The sequence below is a fragment of the Gastrolobium bilobum genome, unplaced genomic scaffold, assembly GCF_033153095.1.
Source record: "Gastrolobium bilobum isolate Gb01-03AN ecotype WA unplaced genomic scaffold, APGP_CSIRO_Gbil_v1 utg12072, whole genome shotgun sequence".
NCBI lineage: Eukaryota > Viridiplantae > Streptophyta > Magnoliopsida > Fabales > Fabaceae > Gastrolobium > Gastrolobium bilobum.
The window spans coordinates 657685-684202 of record NW_026899161.1 but is presented as its reverse complement, the minus strand read 5'-3'; the positions used below and the strand labels follow the sequence as shown (position 1 = coordinate 684202).

The 26518-nt window shown below is 33.7% G+C and overlaps 4 protein-coding genes across 4 annotated transcripts; 2 read left to right on the top strand and 2 right to left on the bottom strand.

The window, feature by feature from the left end:
• Positions 1 to 998: 998 nt before the first annotated feature.
• LOC133287865 (WUSCHEL-related homeobox 9-like) lies at positions 999 to 2851 on the top strand. The gene is made up of 3 exons (XM_061485540.1): positions 999 to 1144; positions 1440 to 2273; positions 2589 to 2851. The coding sequence occupies exons 1-3, from the start codon at positions 1012 to 1014 to the stop codon at positions 2849 to 2851; spliced, it is 1230 nt and encodes a 409-aa protein (XP_061341524.1). The 5' UTR covers positions 999 to 1011.
• Positions 2852 to 8277: 5426 nt separating this feature from the next.
• On the top strand, positions 8278 to 11463 carry LOC133287877 (ras-related protein RABA1f-like). The gene is made up of 2 exons (XM_061485560.1): positions 8278 to 8728; positions 10766 to 11463. The coding sequence occupies exons 1-2, from the start codon at positions 8508 to 8510 to the stop codon at positions 11196 to 11198; spliced, it is 654 nt and encodes a 217-aa protein (XP_061341544.1). The 5' UTR covers positions 8278 to 8507; the 3' UTR covers positions 11199 to 11463.
• Positions 11464 to 11740: 277 nt separating this feature from the next.
• Positions 11741 to 14280, bottom strand: LOC133287878 (uncharacterized). Its single transcript, XM_061485561.1, has 2 exons — positions 13835 to 14280; positions 11741 to 11952 (listed from the first exon to the last, which is right to left on the bottom strand). Exon 1 carries the CDS (start codon positions 14212 to 14214, stop codon positions 13861 to 13863), a length of 354 nt encoding a protein of 117 aa, XP_061341545.1. The 5' UTR covers positions 14215 to 14280; the 3' UTR covers positions 11741 to 11952; positions 13835 to 13860.
• A 3285-nt stretch (positions 14281 to 17565) lies between these two features.
• LOC133287873 (leucine-rich repeat receptor protein kinase HPCA1-like) lies at positions 17566 to 25263 on the bottom strand. The gene is made up of 18 exons (XM_061485557.1): positions 25038 to 25263; positions 24353 to 24473; positions 24177 to 24248; positions 23680 to 23754; positions 23443 to 23514; positions 23020 to 23184; positions 22831 to 22905; positions 22594 to 22665; positions 22420 to 22491; positions 22246 to 22314; positions 21950 to 22024; positions 20779 to 20916; positions 20188 to 20672; positions 19932 to 20084; positions 19700 to 19836; positions 19266 to 19485; positions 18818 to 19053; positions 17566 to 18255 (listed from the first exon to the last, which is right to left on the bottom strand). The coding sequence occupies exons 1-18, from the start codon at positions 25120 to 25122 to the stop codon at positions 17782 to 17784; spliced, it is 2796 nt and encodes a 931-aa protein (XP_061341541.1). The 5' UTR covers positions 25123 to 25263; the 3' UTR covers positions 17566 to 17781.
• Between the last annotated feature and the right edge of the window lie 1255 nt (positions 25264 to 26518).

Below are 26518 nucleotides of genomic sequence, written 5' to 3'. Positions count from 1 at the left end.
CACACGCACTATTCTTGACTTTGAAACCCCTCATCCTCCCAACCCCTATTTATTCCTACAACAACCTCTTCCATTAGAATAATCCCACACTTATTTCTACCCCCACTCTTCACCCTCCCATTAATACATTGCTAGCAAACCCAAGTGAGTAAAGAAAGAGAGACCTTTCTCTCCCTTCCCCTCATAGAAATCCGGTAAAAGAAAGAGACAAACTGATCAGAACCCCACCCCTTCCCTTCTCTTCCCTCTCACTGATGAAAGTCCTAGCATTAAGAGCTTTTTCTCTGCCATCTCTGCAACAACAACAAGATTCCTAATTAAGTCCCCAGCATGTATTCCTTTCCATGTTCCATTTGCTTCTCGTCCGGGGGGAATTTCCTTGTACTTTAAACAACCTCTACATACAAAAGCATTTTTTTTCTTTTTTCTTTTTCTTTTTCTTCCTAACTATTAATGCAAAAGTAGTGTATGCAAACGCTATATCTATAGAGCAGGGGATGGGAGACATGGTACTCTCTTCTCTTCCCTTATCATCATTCCCTTTTTATTTATTTCCCTTTCCTTTCTAGTTTATCTTTCTCACAAGTGATTCCTGTTGCCTTTCGTCCATTTTTATATATTTTAATTTAATAACCCTTTTTAATATGTTAAATTCTAATATATGTGAATGATCGATTTAATACATTTTTTTATTTTTTTTATTTAGGAGATGCATGCCAGGATGTTATGTACATGACTGATGGTAACAGATTATTCATTATTATTGCAATAGAATCGTTGAGAGACACTGTTACACAGAGGGTAGGTGAAGAGGCTATATAAGAGAAGGTATGCTATGTTGGTCCTGTGGGTTCAGTTGAGACCGAAAGCAGGAGCCACAAAAAGGGCTGCTTCTTAGATTGTTTTCTCATCTGGTTGGCCGTTTTTGATATCTACCTTTCAGTTCAGTAACTTCCACCACCTCTTTCACACTAGTTAGTTCCCATCATCATCATCTGCATCATCATCATCATGGCTTCCTCTAATAGACACTGGCCAAGCATGTTCAAGTCTAAGCCCTGCAATCCTCACCACCAATGGCAGCATGACATCAACTCCTCTCTCATGTCAACTAATGGATGCCATAGAAGCCCTTACGCTTCAGGTTAATTTGCCAAACTCAAAAATCACTTAAAAATTTCTCTCATTATTCACCATATAAACAACCTTGAAAACCCTTTCCAATTCTGAACACAAAAAGGACAATTATCTTTCCACATATAAGTAGTATCAGCTTGCACTTAAGTTCCACTTTGAAAAATTCATAAGATTGAAATATTGATTAACTTTTTACATAAAATATAGATATAGAGATCCAGGTTTCTAATTGGCATTTCTAAAAAGTTGTGGACTTTATGTTTTCTTTTCTTCTTTTATGTTTTTTGTAACTTAATTGATAGCAGCAGGTTGTGAGGAGAGAAGTCCAGAGCCAAAGCCAAGGTGGAATCCAAAACCGGAGCAAATTAGAATACTGGAAGCTATATTCAACTCTGGGATGGTGAATCCTCCAAGAGAAGAGATAAGGAAGATCAGGGCACAGTTGCAAGAGTATGGCCAAGTGGGTGATGCTAATGTCTTCTATTGGTTCCAGAACCGCAAATCCAGGAGCAAGCACAAGCTTCGCCATCTACAGAACTCAAAGAATCAGAACCCGGAAACCCAACAAAACCCTTCTCCTTCTCTCCCTCCTCAAGTCACTGCACCTAATTCATCCTCATCTTCTTCCTCTGAGAAATCTTCCCCTAAAGAAATAATACCCACCAAGGTTTTTTCCATTGGTTTCTCTAATGTCACCGATGTGGTGTCCAATTCTCCCACTAACTCTGTGAACCAAACCTATTTTCAGACCCACAATGAGTCCACTCTGCTTCCGCCGCCACCACCGCCACCGGCTGATGCTTTCTTCTTCCCAGTGCAACATAACGGACAAGGAGTAATACCTAATGCCATAACATCACAAGGATTTTGCTTCTCTGAGCTCTCTAGTGTGGTTCAAGCTCAATCACCTTGTCATAATAACGTTGGTCCTTGCACTAGTCTTTTGCTTAGTGAGATCATGAACCATGGAGCCTCCTCAAAGAAAGATCAATATCAAGACAAGTCCGTGAAAATAATGCACCAACCCTCACATTTTAATTTCTGTGTCACTCCAACATCTCACACTGCTACTGTTTTACCTCCCATCACTACCACCACCATTACTGTTCCATCCCCCATCATTGCTCAAGTTCAAGGTAAATATTTATTTATGTACATTAATGTGCATGGTAAAGTATAGGAATCTCCTTAACCATTCATTAACACATTAATTAGCACAATGTTACATTCCAAATTGGGCTTAATTAGTAGCTTTTGGCTTTTCAAAATAAAAACTAGTTTTGTAAAAGAAAGAGGGTTATTAGGGCATATATAGATTAGCATGGTATTTGGGTCACGTGTGCATGGCCTCATTGGCTTGAAACTTGAATTGGCTTTTAGCTATTGTTGACTTCTGATAGATAGCTAGTGTGTTTCGACTTGCACATGAGAGATGATTCGGTGTATCTCAGGGATTGGAGATCCAGCTGTTACGGCGAGATCAACGGTGTTCATTAACGATGTGGCGTTCGAGGTATCTGTGGGACCTTTCAACGTGCGTGAGGCTTTTGGTGATGATGCTGTGCTTATCCATGCAACTGGTCAGCCAGTTCTAACAAACCAGTGGGGTGTAACCCTCCAATCACTCCAGCATGGCGCATATTATTATCTGGTCTGCATCTTAATTAACACTCATTTCATAACCAACAGTACTAGTTTTTGTCTTAATTTGTGATGATTTTTTCCCTCTAACCCTCGTTGATGAATAGTTACTGACCATTTTTTTTTTATGTATATCTATATATTTTTTATCGTTTTGCAGATATAGGAAGTAGAAAGCTGAAGGATCGGTCAAGTGAATGGCGTTTTAGATATGTTTTTTTTTTTTTTTTCTGTCTATTTTCGATCACTTTCTCTCACTCCTTTTCCTCCCTTCTTTTATCTTCGTCTCTATGCGTGTAATACTCTTTTAGGGTTATTTATAGGGGTTTCCAGGCACTGCTCATGAGAATGACTTAAGATGGATCTATATTGTTCAAGTATGGCTATCATGACTTTGTTGACCAAAATATGTAATTTTTATTTTTATCCTAAATTAAATTAAAGCTAATTATCTTTATTGCTTATATGATAAGAAGGTGAAGAAAAGGATTGCAAAAAATGGAAGTGAAATAATAAGAAAATCTTTATTCCAGATCATTTAAATATCAATCAAGCTAATAAGGGTTAATATATTTGGTTATCTCTTATAACCCGTTCAAATTACACTAATATAAATGTTTTTACTTTGACATCTAAGTATGTGATTATATCTCAAATTGTTTAATTCTATTTATTTGAGACTTCGAAGTATATATATATGAAATTATCGAGTGAAGAAAATTAACCCTTGAATTAATAACTATTCCCTTTTATCGAAAGTACCATTTTATGTTAGGTGTTACAAAATTTACATTCAATATTTTTTAATCAAGAAATGACAAAAAAAAAAAAGTGTTAGTGAACATAATTATATATCACATGTTTGTGTCTATTTCTGAGAGTAACCCTCAAGATTCTAAATGATAATGTTACATATAAATATTAACGCCATTAAAATCGTTTAGTTTCTTGTAGTCCTTTATAGATAGATCATTTGCAAATACCTTTAAAGGTGCTCTGAGATGTAACACATATTTGATATGAAATGTGACCATTCTTTAAGTCAGGAATGACTTAAAATTAAAGAGAAAGAAAGCAATCGGCTTGCATTGTCAGGGAGAGTTTTATATAATTTTTTACAGAATTCCAAAAATCCTTCACAAATATTTTGTATTAATTATAGTTATGTTCTCATCATGTATAATGACAATAGGTTGCAATTAGTTTCTCTAGCTTGCTTATACCAGCTCACGATAATTTTTTTTTTTTAAAAAAGATTGGGAAAAAATTTAAACCAAAGGGTTGCAGTTTAAGTTCCAGAAATCGTAGTGTAGTCAGATCAAAAACGTTCCAAACCTCACTGTATGCTATTTAAAAGCGCATCTTGTTTACACGATTCAGAAAGGTCTGACCCGAAACGGAATGGTACTAAAGTTTTCACGTAAACTGCGAATTCTTGTCCTCAAATGTGATGAGGAATGACCATGGGAAATGTTTTTCATAACTCACACACTGTTCCTTTCCTATAAAATCAACGAGAGAATAGGAGAGTAGTTGTTGTTGTTGATGAGAGGTCACAGTTTCTGATTAATTGGTTTACGTGTTGTTTGATAACAACAGTGTTTGCTCTCATGTTTGATGCCTCGATTTGACACTGCGATTTCGATATATCATGAAGACTTACCTATCTGCAAATTCAAATTCCTCACACTCCCTCTTTCTTCCCTTTTCCTCCAACCTTTATTATGCTATGTCACACCCAAACATCCCTTTTCTTTATTTTCCTTCAATCTTCTTTTATGCTACGTCACACCCAAACATCCATTTTCTTCTGCATGATATATGATCACAAAATATAATCATGAACAAGAAGACTTCTGGATACTTTGCTCTTTGCAAACTCATATATATATGATGTGAATGGTATCTCTCTCTCTCTCTCTCTGTTTGGCTCTCTTTAATTGGTTTATGTGATGGATGGATATATAGGAAGCATGGTCGAGGAATTAAATAAGTAGCAATATGTATGTATGTGTGTGTCTCACACCTTTTGTTCCCCAGAGAGTTTCTGACTTTCTGGTCACATGGACGTGATGCTTGGTTTGGAACGTACTAAAATTGTGAGCATATTGGTGTTGTGGTGCCGTGGTGATGGCAAAGAGTGATTTCATTATATACTTGTGATTATATCTTCCACGAGGGTGTTAGGTAAAGGAACAGTCACATTGACTTTGATTGGATTCTTCTTGAAATGGATCATGTCGTGATAAAAAAATATTACATTGTAATGTCAGAAAATTATAATTATATAAAAATTAATTAACTACTTATTATATGGTCATAGTATAATTTTATAACTATTTATTTCAATATTTTTTTGTCTCTTCCTTTATTATTAGTTTACCTTTTTATCGTTATGATTCTTCATATGATCATATATATTTCTTGGTAGATAACATAGAGGTATCCCCACACAATTTTCTCCGGCCACCTTACTCTTGGAGTATGGCCCCTAAGACTAGCTCCTTATTGAAATAGGAGATGCATTGGACCATTGTCATCGGAGGAAGGGTGAGACTAATCCTCCTTCGAGAGGGAAGCAGTTTTCCTCTGCACCCCAAAAAATTTCAAAAATTTGCGTTGGCTAAAGTTTGAACCTCTTACTGTAACATCCGGACGCTGACGAAGGCGGGGAGTGATCGCTGGTGCGAAAAGGCATGGACAAGGAGCGGCTCCTGGCAGGCTTCCAGCGACGGGTACATGAATGAATTGAATCAACACCCGAAAGAGAGGGATTTCAGAAACTGTGATGATATGGGACAGTACAATTGGGAATAGCTCATAAGAATTAATTGGTACTACCTATACTAACGAGATGCATCTGTTTTTCGATAGCCCGGAACAGAAGAACTTCATAGTTAAGCGTGCTTGACTTGGAGCAATTCTGTGATGGGTGACCTCCTGGGGAAGTTTTCCCGGGAAGTATGCGAGTGAGGAAAAAACACACTGAAAAGTCTCGTGTTAATATGTGGGGATAGTCGTTGATTCTTGAAGCGGCCGGGCGTTACACTTACCAAAGCAAACTTTTGAATACTCAGTTGTCAACTAAGCTACCTTTAAGCATTCTTGTCATTTTTTTAATATGAGAGGATCCACTCTCAATTTCTTCAATTGCATTTTTTTTAAAAAAAGAGTTAGCTCCCCGCGGGAATAAGGGTATGTGTGCTGAGTCGAAAATTCGTATTGTTTGATGCAAGAGCATCATCGTATTCAATGTGGTAAATGATATTTTTTTAGGGAGATGGCTGCAAGGGTCATATATAGATCTCTGCTGTAATATGCAATAGATTTAAAGTCAATGAAGGGGCATATGTTTACAGTAATATATAGGTTAGGGATTTAAAAGTGTGTATTCGTGATGTGTTATCTAAGGTTTACCAAATATTTGTGATGTTTTTTGATAGAATGCAAACTCTTTAATAAATAACGCTGATTATCTAATGATTCCTATTTTGAATCAGGATATAGCTTTGACCTAATCTTCTGAAACATATGAAATCCGATGTCGAGAACACTTGTAAAATTGGAAAGAAGATTTTTCCTTCATCTGAGTAAATATCAACCACTACTAGTACCAAAAAAAAAAAAAAAAATTTATCAACGTACCTTCATTTGTATGCGAATCAGCAGCTAATATCTACTTGGAAGAAACAAAAACTCATTATGTGCGTGGTATTTCTCTTTGTAATGTAATTAAATAAAAATATATGGATTTACTGTGAATTCATATTGCACATACTAAATATTATTTGGTCAATAATAATCATCACCTAATCTAGATCGAACTGCATAGCCTTTTTGTACAAGAATACTAGGCCAATACAAGCAAAACAGGTCCATCCCCGAATTAAGGCCCAAACATATTCGTCACCTGATGTCAAATCTCCTAATTCAGACAAATTTACGTTTGTCTAAATTTTTTTGGTATGTGCAAGTTATCTATATATATATATATATATATTAATTTGGTTTTAAACATACACTCTTATTTATATATGAAAAATTAACAATATTATGTCGGTGTTTGAGTATATATAATATCTGAGGCTGAGGCTGAAATAATTTAAAGTGTGCTGGGTAAGTTACATAGTCTCCCGGTCATTGAATAATATAAGATTGCGTTCTGGGTCATTATGTCGTGTTTGAGTACATATAATATCCGGGTGTATTGCATTCTCTTACATAACACACCTCACACACGTGGTGAGTGTATTTCCTAACATAAATTATTCAAATGAAAACCATTTCCACAAATCAACAGCATTTGATATTTCAATCTGGGTGCATAACATGATGATGTTTTTGGGTGTATTTCCACTGTTCATATGAAGTTTTTGCTGGGCATGAATCATTTATGTCATCATGTTAATGGCCTAACATGTTTGCCATAGGATTTTTGCTCCTCGATCTTAGTTGGAATACATTGTTTAATTAATTAACTAATTTTGCCTAGTAATTTATCTTTTTCAGAATTTTAAATACATATTTAGTTCGTGCACTTCTGGCTGCTTCATGTATTGATTATAGGCAATATGAGTTGATTCAAATGTGGCCTGAACTGCCAACAAGACAACATTAATATGTAATATTGATTGCAGCTATATATAACGTTCAAGGAAGTTTCTAGGAGATCTAGGGATAGTTCAAACAAAAATATTGTTTCATAAATCCAAAATATTAATTAGAGTTTTCTATCATAATAAATACTATTAGGTCAAGCATATAAATTTTTAGCACTGAACATTAACAAATATGGCTGATTCAACGTTATTCATTATTTGGAATAAATCATTGATATTTATCGCGTGTCTGTTTGTGCTATTATATTATCGTAATATATAAGAAGTACTTAATTAATTAGCTATTCAACTTTTTATTAAATCTTTGATTTATGAGTATTAATAAACAAAATATTTCATTTATATAAAATGAATTTGTTTTTATATATAGAAATAATAGTTTTAATTAAAATCACAGTTCTTTAAGGATAAATATTTTTTCTATGTTATGTTTTTCTTTCTTGAGATGTTTAAAATTGATAGTACAATATTTCATATAAAAATCACGTGAAAGAATAAATAGAAGGGTTTTTTTAATTTAAGCGTTAAATAAAAATAATAGTTTTAATTAAAATGACTGTTCTTTAAAAAGATAAATATTTTTTTCAAATTATATTTTTTTTCTTAAGATGTTTAAAATTGATAGTACAATATTTTAAAATTTTATTTTATATTTTAGAGTCCTAAAATTAATAATAGAGTATTTAAAATTAACTGTAAATGACATTAAAATTGTCTTCTAGAATTTCGTTTATAGTTATTAACGTTAGAAATTTCTTCTTCCACACACAAAAAAAACGTTAAGAAATTTCTATACGTTAAAATAGATTAAATAGTAATTCATTTTATGGAAAATAAAATATAATATAATTTGCCAACTAAGAAACCCCACATTTCCAGCATCGCTGTTTCAATTTGCATCCCATTGTTACCAAAAGTTCCCTGCTTTTTTGTTTTTCGGACGTTGTTCCAAATCTGGATTTCATAACAAAAGTTTGTTTCTTTAATTGTTAATATATATTCACCGCAACCCATTTGAATCTCTGATAGAACAAACATATCAAAATCATTTTTTTTCCCTTGATTTTCTCTCTAACCAAACACCAGAGAGAAAAGGGGTGTGTGTGGCAAATGGGGGCGTACAGAGCTGATGACGATTACGATTATCTATTCAAGGTGGTGTTGATTGGGGACTCTGGTGTGGGAAAATCCAACCTTTTATCGAGGTTCACAAAAAATGAATTCAGCCTTGAATCCAAGTCCACCATTGGAGTTGAGTTTGCAACCAGAAGCATTCATGTAGATGATAAGGTTGTCAAGGCTCAGATTTGGGACACTGCTGGCCAGGAGAGGTGAAGATTCATTTACTCATTCTCTCTTGTCTCCTTCATGCTACAATTGGGTTATTGCATTTTGTTTTGGAATTTTAGCCATTGATTCTGTGTGTTGAGATCGCCTTATATGTGTTTTTGTTTTTTGAAATTTATTTTTTTTAAATTTATTAATGTCCACGATTTGATTGTAATGGATATATGTGGCTTTTGCTGCTCTTGTTTTCCTGCACCCATTTTGCTGATAATTAGATGCATTCGAAGCTTTTCTGGATTTCTGTTTTCCAATCTATTGTTTGGAAAATGGAAAATGTCATAGTAATTAGAAATTAGATTTTTTTTTTAATTTTTTTTTTTGAATTTTATTTGCTGTCACATTGAAATTTGAATTTTATTTGCAGTAGCCTTGTGCTAATATATTATTATTGGACCTCAATACAGTTTTTATTTCCAATCGACATACAAATCTTAGCATTATGCATTGAGTTCTTATTGAAATAATGCTGATGGTTCTTTTGTCCTGCACTTGATATCGATATGTAAACATGTCAACATTATTATTAATAGTCTTACTTGTAGCATCTTTGAAAAAGATGTTGGAGTTGCTGGTAACCATATACTAAGTAATAAAAGACATGAAGTTATCACTTGGCTAGTCTTGCTTGCGAAGGTTACCAACGTCTCAAGTTTGTAATAATAAGATGTCCTAATTACCTTTAAACCATTTTGTTGGTATTACTTGCTCTTATTTGACTTGGGCTTGAAATTGGCTTGTTGTATCAAAATGACTTATAAAATCCTTGCATTGAAGATTTCATGTTATAATAGTTTGAATTCTGGTGTTGCTCAAATGTCAAGATTTTCTCCCTCGTATTTAAGATTGATGTTGGAAAATTTTAATATTATTATTGTTAATATGATTTTAGTAACATGGTGAACATTTAGGAGTAGCTGATAATTGTTTATGGATCATATACTATGTTACTGGCTACCTAGAAATAAAAAAAGTTTAAGTCATGACCAGAGCTAGTATTGTTATGATTACTATAAACTCCACAATAACCAAGCCCTATCTCACTAGGTGGGGTTGTTATTATTAATGCTTGAACTTTGTTGTAATATGGTGACTTAAAAGGAAGTCATTATGGTAATGTTGTTAACAACTAGTTAGCTGAAGAGTTATGAACTTATAGTCATGTGCACAAGGGGATGTCGGTCAGCTCCTCAAGTTGGTTCCTTCTAATCAATGGTGGAGCATGAACCAAAAATTTGGAGCGAGAAGAAGTGTCTAAGACATAACTTAAACATGTTATATGATATCGTATATCTAAAATTTAAAGTGTGGTGTTAATATAAAGCTCACAATGAAATTAAGAGAACCCACTCTTATTTGTTTTAATATAAATCTATTCAGCTCCCTCCTGTCATTCCTAAGCTTCATCACTGCTTGTACTGAAACACTAGTTCAGTGCAATCTATAAACAACTTATATTACCTTTATTTGGTTACATCCTGTGCCACTAGAATTTATTTTCTATGCTCAGCACAGTTAAAGATCCAATGCTGCTTTATTTATGTTAGTTCACTGCTTATTTACCTTTAACAGTTCCTTTCCATTCTGGTTTAGTATATCTAAGTTGAAACTTGAAAATCATAATCATTTCGTTTGAGTCATTACTATTTTCTTTTCTTGCAAACTTCCATCTTTCCAAGGACGATTGTAGAAAAACAGATTGCTTGAGGAGGATGAATTTATAAGTGGAGTGCACAAAAAAACACAAGGAAAAAATGAAAGTAAAAAAGTTGATCTTCCTTTTCCGGTGAATTACATTGATCATTTGATGCATCATTCAGTTTCTTAATCAAGCCTATAATTAAATGCCAGAATAATGTGGATATCTTGTAATGAATCTTGGTAGTCTTGTTGATTCATAATCATAACAAGAATCTTTAGAGTAACATCATAGTAATTTTGGATTCCACATGAATAATTATTTACAATGCTGTATTACTGATTTTACATAAAAGATATCTTAGTTTGCTTTTCCTTTACTAAAGGTACCGAGCAATTACAAGTGCATACTATCGAGGAGCTGTTGGTGCTTTACTAGTCTATGATGTTACCCGGCATGTTACATTTGAAAATGTTGAGAGATGGTTGAAAGAGCTGAGAGATCACACAGATGCCAACATAGTGGTGATGCTTGTTGGGAACAAAGCAGACTTGCGTCATTTGAGAGCAGTTTCAACCGAAGATGCTACAACATTTGCTGAAAGAGAGAATACTTTTTTCATGGAAACATCAGCCCTTGAGTCCATGAACGTTGAAAATTCCTTCACAGAAGTGCTGACACAAATATATCGTGTTGTAAGCAAGAAGGCCCTTGAAATTGGTGATGATCCAGCAGCTTTACCAAAAGGACAGACAATTAATGTTGGGTCTCGTGATGATGTATCAGCTGTGAAGAAAGCTGGATGTTGTTCTTCTTGAGGATTCAGTAAAAATCTATGTACTTTTACTTTAAAACTTTGTCTTGTTTATATCCATGTAGAGATCAGCCTTACAGCATGAAAATGATTGTCTACATAGCATCACTCTAAACTTTCTGCTTTGGACTGTAGAGAAGATCTGTTCAATATTAAACAAATGTTTAGGAAACACGATGCACTTTCATTTTGTTTGGTTCCTATTTTGTTGTGTCTCATGAAGGTATTCATTTATCTAATTTCAGACTTACTAAATGTTTTCCTAGGCTTCTTCACTTTCTTTGCTCCTGTCTATGCATGCATATTCTGTCTATTCATTTATCTAATTTCAGACTTTACTAAATGTGGAAAACATCTACTTGCCTTACTTGTCGCTTTCTGTTTTTCCATTTTTATATATAATATCTTGTCAGAATTTTGAGCGTTTGATTTTATACAGATAATTTTTCAGTGCGATCAAATAAACGAAAAATTAGCAAATGGGCATTTCGGTGCAGTATCAGGATTTCTCGTAAGTAAAGAGAGTAGTAACATAAATTTCAGTAGTTGGGGTGAAGCATTTGCATATACAAAACTTTTGTCTTACATCCACATCAAAACAGTGACAAGAACTAATTTAAGAAAAGCAAAATAACAATTATGTCACGAGACTCGATTATAAACATTAAACTTCAATAGAGCATTGCAAGCAAGGAGAGCTTTCAGGGCACTGTTAACGAAAAGCAGCTCTTATGTGGCTTGATTCTTGTCAATGGCACCTGCAATTTAATGTTTTTATGAACAAATTAAGGAGGTAATATGCACAACATATTGACATCTCTATTTTACGCAAATGCAGATAGAAGTTAATCTAACAAACATTAAGGTAATAAACTGAGGGGAAAAGCCAGTTCTTCTGAAATTTACCCCTTCCCAGGCATTATCAATTTTAACCTTAATTTAATCACTATATTTCAGGCTTCTAACCTGAATTAAACAATCATTTTCAATTTGAATATAAAATTCATGAAATAAGATTTATGAAGTAGAATATATTAGGTTTGTCTGAAATGTGAAAGGCCAAGTAGTAAGTAGATTTACACAGTCCAGTAAGACAAGAAGAACATGGGCCGTTCAATTTGACTAATTCGTTATTCCCTTCTATAGTATTTCTTATAAAAACAAAAAGGGAAAAAAAGATATATAGATAGCTAACCATCCATTTCGATATGATGGGCAGGAAATAACACAAAAGCCAATCATGCAGTTATACTAACAGAATAAAAATAGCCTTGAAACATTAACCGTAAAACTGATGCCTAATGTATGGAAGATTGGAAAAAATGCAGATGAAAACAAGAACTATGCATAGAAATAGTCTAATTCCAGCTTACATATGAATACAACAAACAATATGCAGCCAACTCTACCACAGAGAGATTTAATTCTGTATTTTCAACCCGACCTTTTAAAATGTGACTCCAAAAATCAATCAGCTCACAGAATATCAAATACAAGAATAAAGAATAATCTGTAATACATTAGAAGTGTCAAAAGATGATGAAACATTTGATTTGGACACTGAAAAAATCAGCTCACAGAATATCAAATACTAAAATAAAGAATAATCTGTAATACATCAGAAGTGTCAAAAGATGATGAAACATTTGATTGGACACTGAAAAACTTCTTGTACCATGAGATAAGCAAAGCGCTGAGACTCAATGGATGCAATAAACCCAACACAGAAAATTGAGAAAATTTCGAACGGACATAGCATACTACATTGCCACTTCATTAATGCACCAAAAGGAAAAAGTTTCTGCAAATAACTAGTTCAGCAAAAGAACATAAGGCTTTGCTAGGTTGGAGTGAAATGGATTCGAGGGAAGTGTTTTAGGCTTTATAATGCCCCAATATACAATCATTTTTCACCAGTCCATTTTAATTCAAACAAAGCATAGCCTACGCATGCAATCCTTCAAGGCCATTTTTATATAACAAAGCTATGGTGGCCGGTGCATCAATCCAGAAACCGTAGACCACTCTTCCCGGGACATGTTTGCAATAGAATCACATTTATGGACAGTAATGTTACAAATGTTCATTCATAGATACGTTGTTCATACACAAAAGTCACGTTATATAATAAAATTGTGACATCAAGCATCACCTTTATCTTCATAGACCACAACGTGAAACCACATGAGCCTTGAGGCTTCAAATCAGAAGCAGAAGTCATGTCAGGAGTCCCAAACACATGATCTAACGATAATAAATTACACCATTGGAAGAAAAGCAACACTACCAACCACCAAACCTAATTTTTCATCTTCAACCTCTTCCTATTCTTTTGAGCCAAACAACCCAATTCAAAATTTCACTTTCACAAACACATACTAGAAGCTGTTTCATAGTGATCTATATTTCCCGCTAATAGGACCAAATTCAGCCAAAAAAACCCTTAAAGTTGAATGACCGAAACAAATAAAAAGAAAAACTTTAATACTATTCTGATTCCCAGAAACCCAATTCAAGTCCTATCTACAATTCCCAATCACAAGAACGTCAATTTAAAATTGAAATCAAAGGGTACCCCAAAAAAAAGAGCACTACTCATAAATAAATAAATTAAAGAATCATGAAAGTGAATCAACTCACAGAAAAGAAGGGTTTGATAGGGATGATCATGGGCTAGGTTTCTTCTTCTCATGAGAGGAAGAGGGAGGTGAAGGATCGTTGGAGTGAAACGAGGGTAAGGGATTCTCTCCCTTGATGACCCAACCAAGGGCAAAGAAGGCAGCACCAGCAAGAATGGCAGTGCCCCAAGCGTGAGAGTACCATTTACCGTACTGTCTGGTGGCATACCTCCATTGCTCTCTCAGAGTTGCAGCATCAGGAATCTCTGTTTCTGGTGGGTTTATATGCCTCTTCTCGCCTCTAAATTTGCTTGGTCCATTATCACTGGGAACCCCACTCGAAGAAGAAGAAGAAGAAGGTGGTGGAACAGGGTAATGGTTTTTGGGGTTAGTCTCACTCATGGTGGTGGTACAACTACAAGTAGCTTCATTCGGTGATTGCTTTGAGTTGGGGACAACATAAACTCACAAAATCATATATATTGGAAAATTGATTCTTATCGGTATAAAATTTGGGTTTAAAAGTTTCTCTCATTTATATTTATTCTTAAAATAATATCATTTCGGATTAAAAAATTATAATAAAAAAATTATTATAATCATGAAATAAATTATAATTACAAAACATCTTTATTTTTATTTTATAATAACATCATTTTGAACTTAATATAATTAAATTATTTACATTAATTGTAGAAAACATAAACCATAAAATTTTAGGTAAAAATTCATTTGAAAAATGAAAATTTCAAGTAAAACTAGTTTTAAAATATTTTAACTCAAAGTCGGTATTTTTAAGTTAATCTTATTCCTTATTCTCTTTCTTGTTTTTCCTTTCCTCTCTTGTATAGTTTATTCAGAAAATTAACAAAAATTCACAAGAACTTTTTATTTATAAAAAAAAAAACGAATTCTATCCTTTATATTACAAAACTGTACATATATTAAGTTTGAAGCAGTTTTAAAGCTTTTCGTGGACCGCATGTACTAAAATGAAACGTGTTCTTTATTCTTACTAATATGCCACGTTTCTCAAAGGATACGTGTCATTTTAATATGTTGCCTCAGATCGAGATTTGTTTTGATATATATATATATATATATATATATATATATATAAGTAGGATCCTTTGACATCAGTATCAAATTTCAAATTTGACATCTTATCTGAGAGCCGTTAGATCAAAAAAGATCAACAACTCTGGTTTGTAAGCATGTGACAAGGGGTGTAAATGGGCTGGGCTGGGCTGGGCTTTGGCCATCCTGGCCCAAGCCTACGTCAAAAAAAATTCAGCTTCTCTGGCCTACTGGCCTATTAAAGGCTTTATTTGTAGGTCAAGCCCGGCCCATTTTCAAAAATAAGAAAGCCTGACATGGCCTACAGGCCTTGTAGGCCTCCCACTATATATACTAAGCAAAAATAATAATTGTATAGAGCAAAGAAAGTTCCTTTTATGCATGCACTAGTACTTCTCATAAGAAAAAAATGACAAACAAGAAAGAGTCAACATAATACCTCATCTCTAGAATGTATGTCATAGAGGAATAGAGTCAAAAAAATGGGAAAAATAAGAAAAATACAATTACTGGATGCTGAAATAAAGTCTACAAGAGAATGTCATTCATCTAAAAATCTTTAAACCACCATCAAGACAAGGGAAAGAAGAGTATTATTGAAAGATCTTCATCAGTAACATCATAATCCAGCAAGGTACCCATTGCTCCATGGTATTAAGCTGCAACAACATGTAAAATTTGGAGACATTAGACAAGTTTTCCTTTCATTAAATAAAATAGCACAAAAACTAAGAGATATTGGTATTTGGTACTTTGTGTCTTTGCCACATAAAATAGATATTATTTTATTATTTTATTTTAATAAATTAAATAGGCCAGCCTACAAGGCTGTAGGCCGAGCTTGACAAAATTGGCCTATAACCTATTTATTAAAAAAGTTTTTTTATAAGCCTAAGCCTACTCAACTTTTCTGAAAGGCCGGGCCTGGGCTGGGCTCAATGTAGGCCAGGCCGTAGGCTGGGCTGGGCCAGCCTGACACAATTGATCTTTTTTTATCTAACGGCTCTCAGATGAGGTGTCAAATTGGTGTCAAAGGATTCTACCTCATATATATATATATATATATATATATATATATATATATATATATATGGAAAAACATTTCTTAAGTTGCTTGAGACAATGTTATCTCCGGCCATCCCAAAATTACGTCGTTTTGTTTATTTATTTCCTTATATTAATTGATTCACCTTTGAATGATTATGATTTTCTTTTTCTCTCTCTTCGTTTATCACCGTTGATCCATCTTTGTACGGTTATGATTTAGTAGCCGGAGATAACATTGTCTCAAGCAGCTTGAGAAATGTTAAGCCCATATATATGAGAAAAATATTTCTGCAGTTACTGCAGATAAGTTATCTGTATTTATTTTCAAAACGATGTTATTTTGGTATTGAAATCTTAAAAAATTATAAATATAAAGACTATTATAACCCTGAAATAAATTAAAATTACAAAAACACCATGATTTTCGTCCCAAAACGACGTCGTATTGAACTTACTGCAGATAACTTATCTGCAGTAACTGCAGAAAAAGTGAACCATATATATATATATATATATATATATATATATATATATATATATATTTCTGTATTTACTGCAGATAAGTTATCTGTATTTTCTCCCAAAATGACATGACGTTGTTTTAGGATTGAAAGATTAAAAAATTATAATTATAAAGACTATAATAACTCTGAAATAAATTAAAATTACAAAAATACCATAATTTTTGTCTCAAAACGAGGTTGTATTGGATTTACTACAGATAATTTATCTGCAGTAACTGCAGAAAAAACAAACTCATATATATATTTATTTATTTATTTATTTATTTACTTCTCTCCCTTTTAATAAAATTTGAATAATAAATATTTAGAACAAAATATTAATAATTAACCTATGTATCATGAAAATATCATTAAGAAGGTTTTCCCCCCCTAGATGGATACTTCTATGATGAATAACTTGGTGTCAATTTAATGCTATAGTCCAATTTATTAATGCATATTTCCATTTCCATTTACTTGCCTAATGTATTCCTATGTGGTGCTAACGCGTGCTTACATCAACTTAAAAGTTTCTGCGATGAATCATCCATATTCTTTCTTCTGAGGTGATTGCATCTGCGTAGACATTCTACGATCTGATTATCTTATTTCTTTAAATACTTGCTGGACTTCACATGATCACTCGTGCAAGGAGAACTGTTTCAACAAACTGATGAGTTCTTGCAGTCAGTGTTCAAAATCCAACAATCATATTTTGTAGATAAAAAGTGCCAACATGTTGTAGCAATTTTGGTTTATCAGTGCGTATTTATGAGATGTATTGTATTTCTTGTTTTTGTGGAACACTGCCCTCAGACATTCAATAGCTAGGATAAGCGTGAATCCAATGTCCTTGCCAACAAGACCTTGCAACATTGATTTAGCTCATTAGATGTGGTGACAAAATGACATCAGTTTGCTTCAATTATTTCATTTTGTAGTACTTGTCTGCTGTCAAAATTATGTCTGTTGAATAGGATCCTCAGTTAGAGTCAAACTGCCATGAGTTGTTTATGGAAAAAAGAGAAAAAGAGACATGTTGTCTTTTCAAAATTCAACGTTCAATACTATACTTACATTCAAATATTACAAATAATTCAAAAATTAACAAAAATATTTTCATGACTAAACCATATATATAAGTACAACTGGGAATGGCATTGGATCACCAAGTCCACTCCTCTTCTACCCTTCAGGCAAAACCATTGTTAACGCTAACAATACACTTTCCAATGCACTGAAAGCCAATCAATTCATCAATTTCTATAATGAATCAGATTTTCTAAAGCACCTGATTGCATCTGAAGAGGGAGAAGAATTACAAAAGAAAATAAACTAAAACTCATTGAGGCTCTACCTTTGCTGATGGGAAAATTCCACTATAGCTAAAATCTTCGTTGCCATAAGGATTTTTAACATTCCCCCCGCTTGCTTCCTCATAAGTTTCTGATGTTGTAGCTGATTCAGCATTAGGATTGATTCCAGCAAACCCGATTATGTTCTCAATCTCTTTTACAACCTCAGCCATTGTAGGCCTGTCAGCTCCATATTCTTTGACACACCTCATTGCCAGTCCCACAAACTTTTCTAGACCCTTTGGGCTTGTGACTTTGATTATGGAGGGATCTAGAATGGAATGAAGGTTGTATAAATCTTTCGATGTATCCATTACCCTCATTACCTCTCTTACAATATACTTTCCTTGCTCTATTGGCCTTCTTGCTGTCACTAGTTCCAGCATTAGCACTCCAAAACTATATACATCGCTCTTTTCAGTCAACTGTTGGGTCATGTAATATTCAGGATCCAAGTACCCCTATGAGAATAAAAGGAAATAAATTTGCATCAGCTATCCCTCTTGAAAATATCAATAAAACTAAATTTCAATATATATATTGATTCCATTTCTGATTTATTAAACCAAAACTTTCTTCAAACAGTTTTAAGGTTGTTTACATTCTTAGCACTCCATAAAGAGGGATCAAGATGAGAACACGAGCAGTGAAGTTATAATTGTGTTGTAAGTAGCCTTTTTCTGACATTCAAAAGTATCCGGAAAAGAAAAAAAAGACAAAGGGAAAGATCGATTGTACGCAACTTTACCCTTACATTTTTGCAAAGAGGATGTTTCCTGCACTCAAACAGTCAAACCCATGACTTTCATTCACCGTTATCCCCAAAATTTCATAATTTTTTCCCTTAGAGGAAATTAGTTTGATTGCATAGCCACCAAGCAAAAGATGATTCATGTGTATGAAAATTTAAAGGCAGAGAACCATTTAACTATTGAAAGTTTGGTCACTATTAAACTTAAAATCCCTTTTAAATAAAGATGTATGCTGCTGCATAAGTAGGAGTAAAAAGCATTTTATACAAACCATTGTCCCTTTGACTTGAGTAGTGACATGGCCCCTTTCACTATCAACAAGAAGTTTGGAGAGACCAAAATCGGCAACTTTTGCATTGAGGCTATCATCAAGTAGAATATTGCTTGATTTTATGTCTCTGTGTATGATTGGTGGGTTAGCAAGTTCATGAAGATAGGCCAGACCCCTGGCTGCACCCAATGCTACTTTTAGCCTCCGTATCCAATCCATCCAGATCCCAGACTTTCCTGCATTGACAAAATCAAATAAAGAAAATTAATTGAGATATGTGCCAGGCAACTTGAAAGACTTTTGCTTTATTGGATCATTGAAGTGGTTGTTGTAAAAGTATATCAGTGGTAACTAAAGCTTGAACCCAGAAGAGCTAAACAAAGTTGCAGTCCAGTTGAAGCATAGAGTTAATATGGTACATACGGAGTGGTAAAGGAATTGGAAGTACCTGAAAGACTATCCATTATATCGCCATTTGGAATGTACTCATACACCAGCATTTGTTCACCCTTCTCAAAACAGAAACCAACAAGACTAACAAGATTCTTATGATGGACCCTTGATAGAAGTTCAATCTCAGTTTTAAACTCAACAGCACCCTGCATAGATTCTTTTGCAGCCCGTTTGACGGCAACCAACTCCCCAGCAGGAAGTACACCTCGGTAAACCTTGTGAATGAGGACTAATTAGATCTTGCAGAGCAGTAAACAAGAAGAGAATAATTTGGGAAAATACTTGGATGTTTCTGACACAAATGTCAGAAATAAAATTCTTTAAATTTGAAAAGATATGAGAATTTCTTCTAGGAAAGTTAAGTGAATCAATTGTTCTGGAAAAAAAGAAGAAGGAAAAATGCAGTCATAAGATGTCATTAATGAAAACCTTTCCATAGCCCCCAGATCCAATGGTATTGTCTTCTGAGAAGTTGTTGGTGTATTTCTTTAGATCTTCAAAAGAAAACCATCGTGCTCCTTTCAATTGAGGAGCAGTGCCACTATTCTTGTTCAGTTCCCAATTTGCTGCATTTAAAATAACATTGAATCGATTAAAGACTACTAGAAATATTCCTTGCAAGGAACAAAATTAAATCAAGCTTGCAGCAATCATTTCTTACCGAAAGGATTGAACTCTGCAGATCTGTTTGCTCTTCTTGTTTGGCGGAGGGCATATATCCCTACAAGGAGTGCTAGTACAAGAAAGACCAAAACAGCAACTACTACACCAACTATAACCCCTGTATGTGATGAACTTGATCCTTTAGGTTCTCCTAAGTGACATAAGAGTGACGGAGTGAGAAAGGAGAAATAGCATTGTTAAACATAACGGACAAAGAATTTAGCATTTTTAGTTTATAATGAGACATGAATCACCTCCGTAGTATCCATAATTATTTCCAGTGAAGCTGTAAGGGGAGAAAAATTCTGGGGGTTTGTAAATTTGGTTGCTGAGCACAAAAGCAACACCTGAAACTCCAGTTCTATTGAAACTAACAGTTTGAGATGGGAAGATATTCAGATCCATTTGAAAATAACCAGTGGATGAATTCTTGAAAGGATTACTAAGAGAAACTGAATCCACTGGAAGATCTTGGGCTCGAAAAGTATTTAGAAGAGTCTGCTCAAGATCCTTGTAGTAACTTGTGTTACTAAAGTTTGAGAAACTAAGAGCTCTGGATAACAGAACTCCAGTGTATGGATATGCACATATACAGTTGGGGCTAGAAATCTGATTGGAACTGCAAGATGGAAGTGAACAATTATTTAATGGTGTTGAATATGAGGGCATGGCTTGGGGCTGTTGGCAGTAACTATTTTGAGAAGCTCCGTTTTCTAAACAAATTTTGTTGCCAGCCAGTCTGCAAAAACATTAGATAACTGTCTCAGAGAAGAAAAGCCAGCAGCTAATAGCTGTAAAAATCAAATAAAAATATGCTATAGCATATCATGCATAATGAAGCTTACATCAGTTCAAAAATTATTGGTTTGCTTCCCTTATTGAAGTCCGTTATTCTATTATTCTCCAAATTAATGAGTTGCAGACTGTTGCTATAGCCATTGCTAAGATTTAATGCGCCACTGAGCTGGTTGTCCGCCAGTATCCTGTTACCACATTTCAGTACAATCACAATCACCACATATTCATAATCATCATTTGTTCATATAGCCAAGGAATAAGCTAGCTACATAAGGGTATATCTATATGTTTTAAGTGTTTTGTTTCACAAGATAGTTATACTATACTCACACATACTCCAAATTGAACTGATTAAATAAGGTTACACGGAGACAGAAATTTAACCCGGGAGTCAGGTTTTTGGAAATATTCTACCATGTACACAATAGGCTTGGTTGCATGGATATGATATGCGTAACCATACACATACAGGTACTGTGTGGGGTGGGACCGTAGGACATTTATGCATCCTCTACTACTATACTTTTTCGGTCTAGTGGATTCTTCTAAATAGTTGGTATAATTATAATTCAAACATGTAATTATATACCTATCAATTCTCAGCATGCTTGTTGATGCTATACTAAACCCTTATACGGATACAAGCAAAACGATCCCAAATACGCTCAATGGGGAAGGTATAAAAATTATCCAAGTATACATGGTACTTGCTCATGTGTACTTTTATTAGTTATGCACTTGACACCATCAAACCTAGGTGGTGATGTTTGGGGATACATTAAGTCAGACCTTACCTTAAATGGGTTTGGCTTATTTCTCAAACATAAACATAAAGGCCTGAACTTGACTTCTTTATTGTGTATAGACCTGAAGTCTACCAACACAAATATTATTATTGAGGTGTTCAATAAAAAAAAAAAAAAAATTACTAGTGAATGAACCAACAAGTTCAACTAGATTTTTAGTAGTTTAAACTTAAAAGCGGTTTAACTGTTTCATGTTGTTATGTCAGACTTTTACTATGTATTCTCCTTTCTATTTACGTTTACCTTCCAAAATTTTAAAGTTCTGCCGTTAGGAACGGCAGTTATATAGGATTATCCAAAACTTGAGACCTATTTTACTCTTGAAACGCAAACACGACATGCTCAGACATGACAAAAAAGTGTGAAGAGAGAGAATTAGAGACAGAAATGTGAGGAGGAAGGAACAACATACACAGTTGTCAGCTCTGCCAGATTTGAAGCCCATGAAGGAATACCAGAAGAATTAAAACTATTGTTGCTCAGATCCCTGCAGATAGTTTTCCATAATGAAATATAAATTAAAATCGTTGCATTATGCATGAATTATATGCCCATGTTTTGCATCATGTTGTTGTATTAATGTAAGTGGAGAGAAAATATTGTTGTAAGCATTTCATCTAGGCTATATGATCAAAATTTTACATACTTGATCCTAAACTTTCCATGCATTAATAAAATATAATAGAACATCACTATTTGACTACTTACACATAAGTGAGTCTATTCATTCCAGTAAGATCGGGCAGTGAGCCATTCAGCTTGTTTTGACTTAAATACCTGGAAAAATATAGTCATTGCCTTCTCTCAGCAAAATTGATAACCGAGACAATTTTTACAGATAAATATGAAGCTAAATAGGGAATATTTCTTTAGTTTTCTTACAGCTCACTAAGTTGTCCGAGATTGTTGAAGTTTGAAGGCACTCCCCCGCTTAATTGATTCCTATCAAAGCGCCTGTGGTGGAGAGAATATTCAATACAGAGAAAGTTCAAAGAAATTGAGAGACAGTATAATTGCATGAATGAAGTTGCTTAACACTGGCAACAATATACTTACACCACCTCCAATGTGCTCACAAGACTAACGGTGCTTGGAATACTACCCGTTAGTTGATTGCTATCAAGAAGCCTGGCAAAAAAAATGGAAGGGAGGATTATGTCATCTTATGTTTATTTGAAAAGTTATACTGTCTTTGATTTTGTGACATGAGGACCCTTGACTTTCCATGCCTTTATTTTGTTTTGAAATTCCCGAAAAAAAATAAAAAATACTACAAGATATATTGAAGCTTACACATGTTCTAGAATCATTTTGGAGTTAAAAAGTTTTGCTGGGATTGGACCAGAGAGCTTATTGTTCCCCAGATGACTGCAAGAAGTGGACATAAACATGGATCATTCAGTAAAATGGAAAATATTCAGTGATTTCAGTCACATAGTGTAATTATATCAACTGAAAGCTGATAATTAAGAATTGACTTACAAATGTTGGGCCTTAAGGAGCAGGTCAAGACCTTGTCCTCCTTGGTTATCAGAGACAGGAATAGACCCATCAAGCTGGTTATCAGTAAGATCTAGCCAATTAATGTTGGTTAGATTGCCAAGAGAGGGTGGAATACTTCCATTGAACTGATTAGAATTCAGTGCTCTGCATGAAAAGCAATAAGGTGAGAAGTGATTCATAATTTATCATATATTAGCCCAAAGAAGAAACATTGAGCTTCAAGGTTAAGTTGGATAATTTTAGGAAGTGAACAAGAAATGAAAGGTGCACAACCAACAAAAGATGTTACATGTGAAGCATCATCCTTTGTTACAGTGGAATAACTTGGACTCTAATAATTTTGATGTGTGTAGAGACCTTCTCATAAATGTAGTAGCAGAATTATTAAGATGGGATTCTTACAGAAAGGTCAGCTGATTTAAAGATCCTAGTGAATCTGGAATTTGACCACTGAAACCACAACCAACCAGTGCTCTGGAAAACAGTTAAAAAAGGAACAGATCAAAAAGCGTGCTATGTTTTTTTATAACAGGGAAAATAAAAGGTCAAAGTGGCAGAAAAGTTATAAGAAAGCAGGAATTCAATCAAAAGAAATTCAGTTTGTATTCAAATTATTTATTACAAATCTAACTGCCTTACAGGGATTGCAGCTTTTTCAAACTCCCAATTTCTTTTGGAATTGATCCTGTCAAGCCCGTATTGGAAGAAAGATCCCTATTTGAACAAAAACAACATGTTATTAACTATTTAATTTAGCTACAATTGAGTATTGCATCCACAAGTAACCTAGTCACAATAAAATGTCCTTTTTGGGTGGTTATTCAGTTAAAGGAAATGATTTGGCAACTTTCATAATCCAAAAATCATGATGTTACTCAAGGTACCAAATCAGGAAAAGGCTATTCTAAAGTGAGCAACTAAGGATGTATTTATAAAGCTTTAGATTAAATTAGAGGTATAAACATCCTTACTTATTCACTTTAGAAACAAGCTCAATTTAAAGGAGCCTTTTCTAATTCCAACAAATCACAAGCTCAGAAACATTTTAAGCATCCAAGGGTTTGAAGAAGAATTTAAGCTTAATTAATGGTCACATTAGCTCTGTTTATAACTTATATGAAAAGTAGAACACGTACAGATTTACTAGTTCAGATAAAGACTGGATTCCCGAAGACAGCTGGCCAACCAAATTAAAGCTTGATAGTTTCCTGAAAATAATAGCAATCTTTTCAGAATTTTTTTCCAAAAAAATAGAAAGTAAGAAACAATCTTGATATCAATTTGAAGGGGCCAAAGAAACCAAAGAACTAACAAATCGGTAACTCTTGAATTGGTGCAACTAATTCCTTCCCAACCACTGCCACAAGGATCTGTACCCACCCAAGTTGCTGGTTTATTACTCCAGAATTGTGTGAGAGATACTAGGCCAGAAACTGCAGCGGTACAATTTGCATTAAAAAAAAATTGTCAAAAAGAGACTACGTTCTCATACAATACTGCATAGCTTTCTAAATACTCAAAAATTTAACTCCTAAGAGAGTGGCTGCATTTAGCTCTTGACCACAAATTACGATGAAAACTATAATAGAATGCAACCTATACAGTCAAGTCACACTGATATTTCAGAAATCAAATAAATAAACAACAAAAGGCAAAAAAACCTATTATTAGCAGCAAAGGAGCTTCCAGTATACAAACTATAGTTTTGTACATTAGTCAATGATATAAAAGATTAACTGTCAAATTTTTCATAGTTAAGAAAATTTTGTTTTAGGATCTTGATGGTATAATATATCTTCCACCCACTTACATGCATAATCACAGATTTTCACATTCATGATGTTGAGATGGAGACAGAAAAGAACCTAAGTTTAACTGCATATATAGATATTTTTTGTTTGCTGTAGATTATGTCTTTATATGCAAGAAATATGATAAATATACATCAAACACCAAACAAAGAGCGAAATATCACAAAAAATTGAATTGGAACTTACCGTCTTGAGTGGCTGTCTGCCCTGAAACAAGCAGAACTTGGAAAAGAAGTAGCAGCAGAAGAAACACTTTATGTTGTTGGTCCATTACTCAATATTAATTTTCTGATGTTGGATCAGAGATCTAATGTTAAAAACTTTTCAGATGGAAAAGCAAGGACCACGAAATAATCAAAATGGAGGAGTTGTCCATCATCTTTTAACAAGGGAACAAAACTGAATCAATAGACTCGGTAGACTCAGACGCGCCTTCAAGATGGCTACCTAATACCTGTTACTAAGTCAATGGCTTTTGCATGTAAATTTTCAAAGGTTAGAATGGGATTTAACTACTAAGATTAAAAAAATATATGAAAAATTGTTCACACGGTGGCCACTAACCGTTATCATATTCTTAAATATATTTCAACAAATTGTCCATAACGACATGGATGTCTAAGAACTTTTCATAGTCTTTGTGATTCTGATTGCTTACCTCAAATATTTAGAAAGAAGAAAGCTACAAGAAAACATGAAGTGTTGAAATAAACAACCACATAAACAAAGGTTTATTTTGGTTTTCCTTTCATCAGCACCCTTTCAATATTAAAAATAACTCAAAACTGTAGGTAGTTTATGCAAGGTTAAATTAATGATGATAAGAAACGGAGGAAGGATAAGCATTATCAAATTATTAGTAAATTTTCTGAATACTGTCTTGCTTTCATCTATAAACTCAACCTTGTGTTTTTTAGTTCATGACAAATGAAAATTATAGTACAGGACCAACAGCGGAGCTAGAATATTTTTTTTAATGTTTGCACACTTAGAATAAAGAATAAAGGAAAAAAAAATTAAATATATTAAAATACAAAAGAATATAAACAAAAAAATAAAAGAAAACTTTAACTTAATATAACAAAAGTAATCAAGAGTGAATTAAACTGTTACAATAGAACATTTTGGGTCCTTAACAAAAATTACGAGGCTCAATTTAATCTCTTAGAAAAAAAAAGTCTACTCATGATCTCTCAGAATTCAAAAATAGACTTAGATAATCAAAATCATAGTCTCTGAAATTAAAAAAGATCTACATTAATCCTTCAAAAAGACTAACATGGGTCTATTTTAGAATTTAAAGGGATCAGGAGTCGACTTTATTTTTTAAAAGATTAAATTGGATCTTGTAATTTTTAGTGATGACCCAAAATATATTTTATATATTTTTTTTCTCCAAAAAATTTGTGTGCACTTGCACACACTTACACTAACATAGGTCCGCCACTGTATAGGACAATTGACCACCTAGTTTGCCGTCCAAGATGATGATGATGGTAATAATAATAATAGAGAAAGGATCCATTTATAAATTTTTTTGAATTTTTTTTATAAATTACAGTATGTTCTCCCGGGATAATATAGTAAAATTAGTGTTCTCCCGGGAGAACATAGTGTAGTTTGTAAGAGTTTGTAAACAAAAAAGTTTGTAAATATAACTTGCCCCA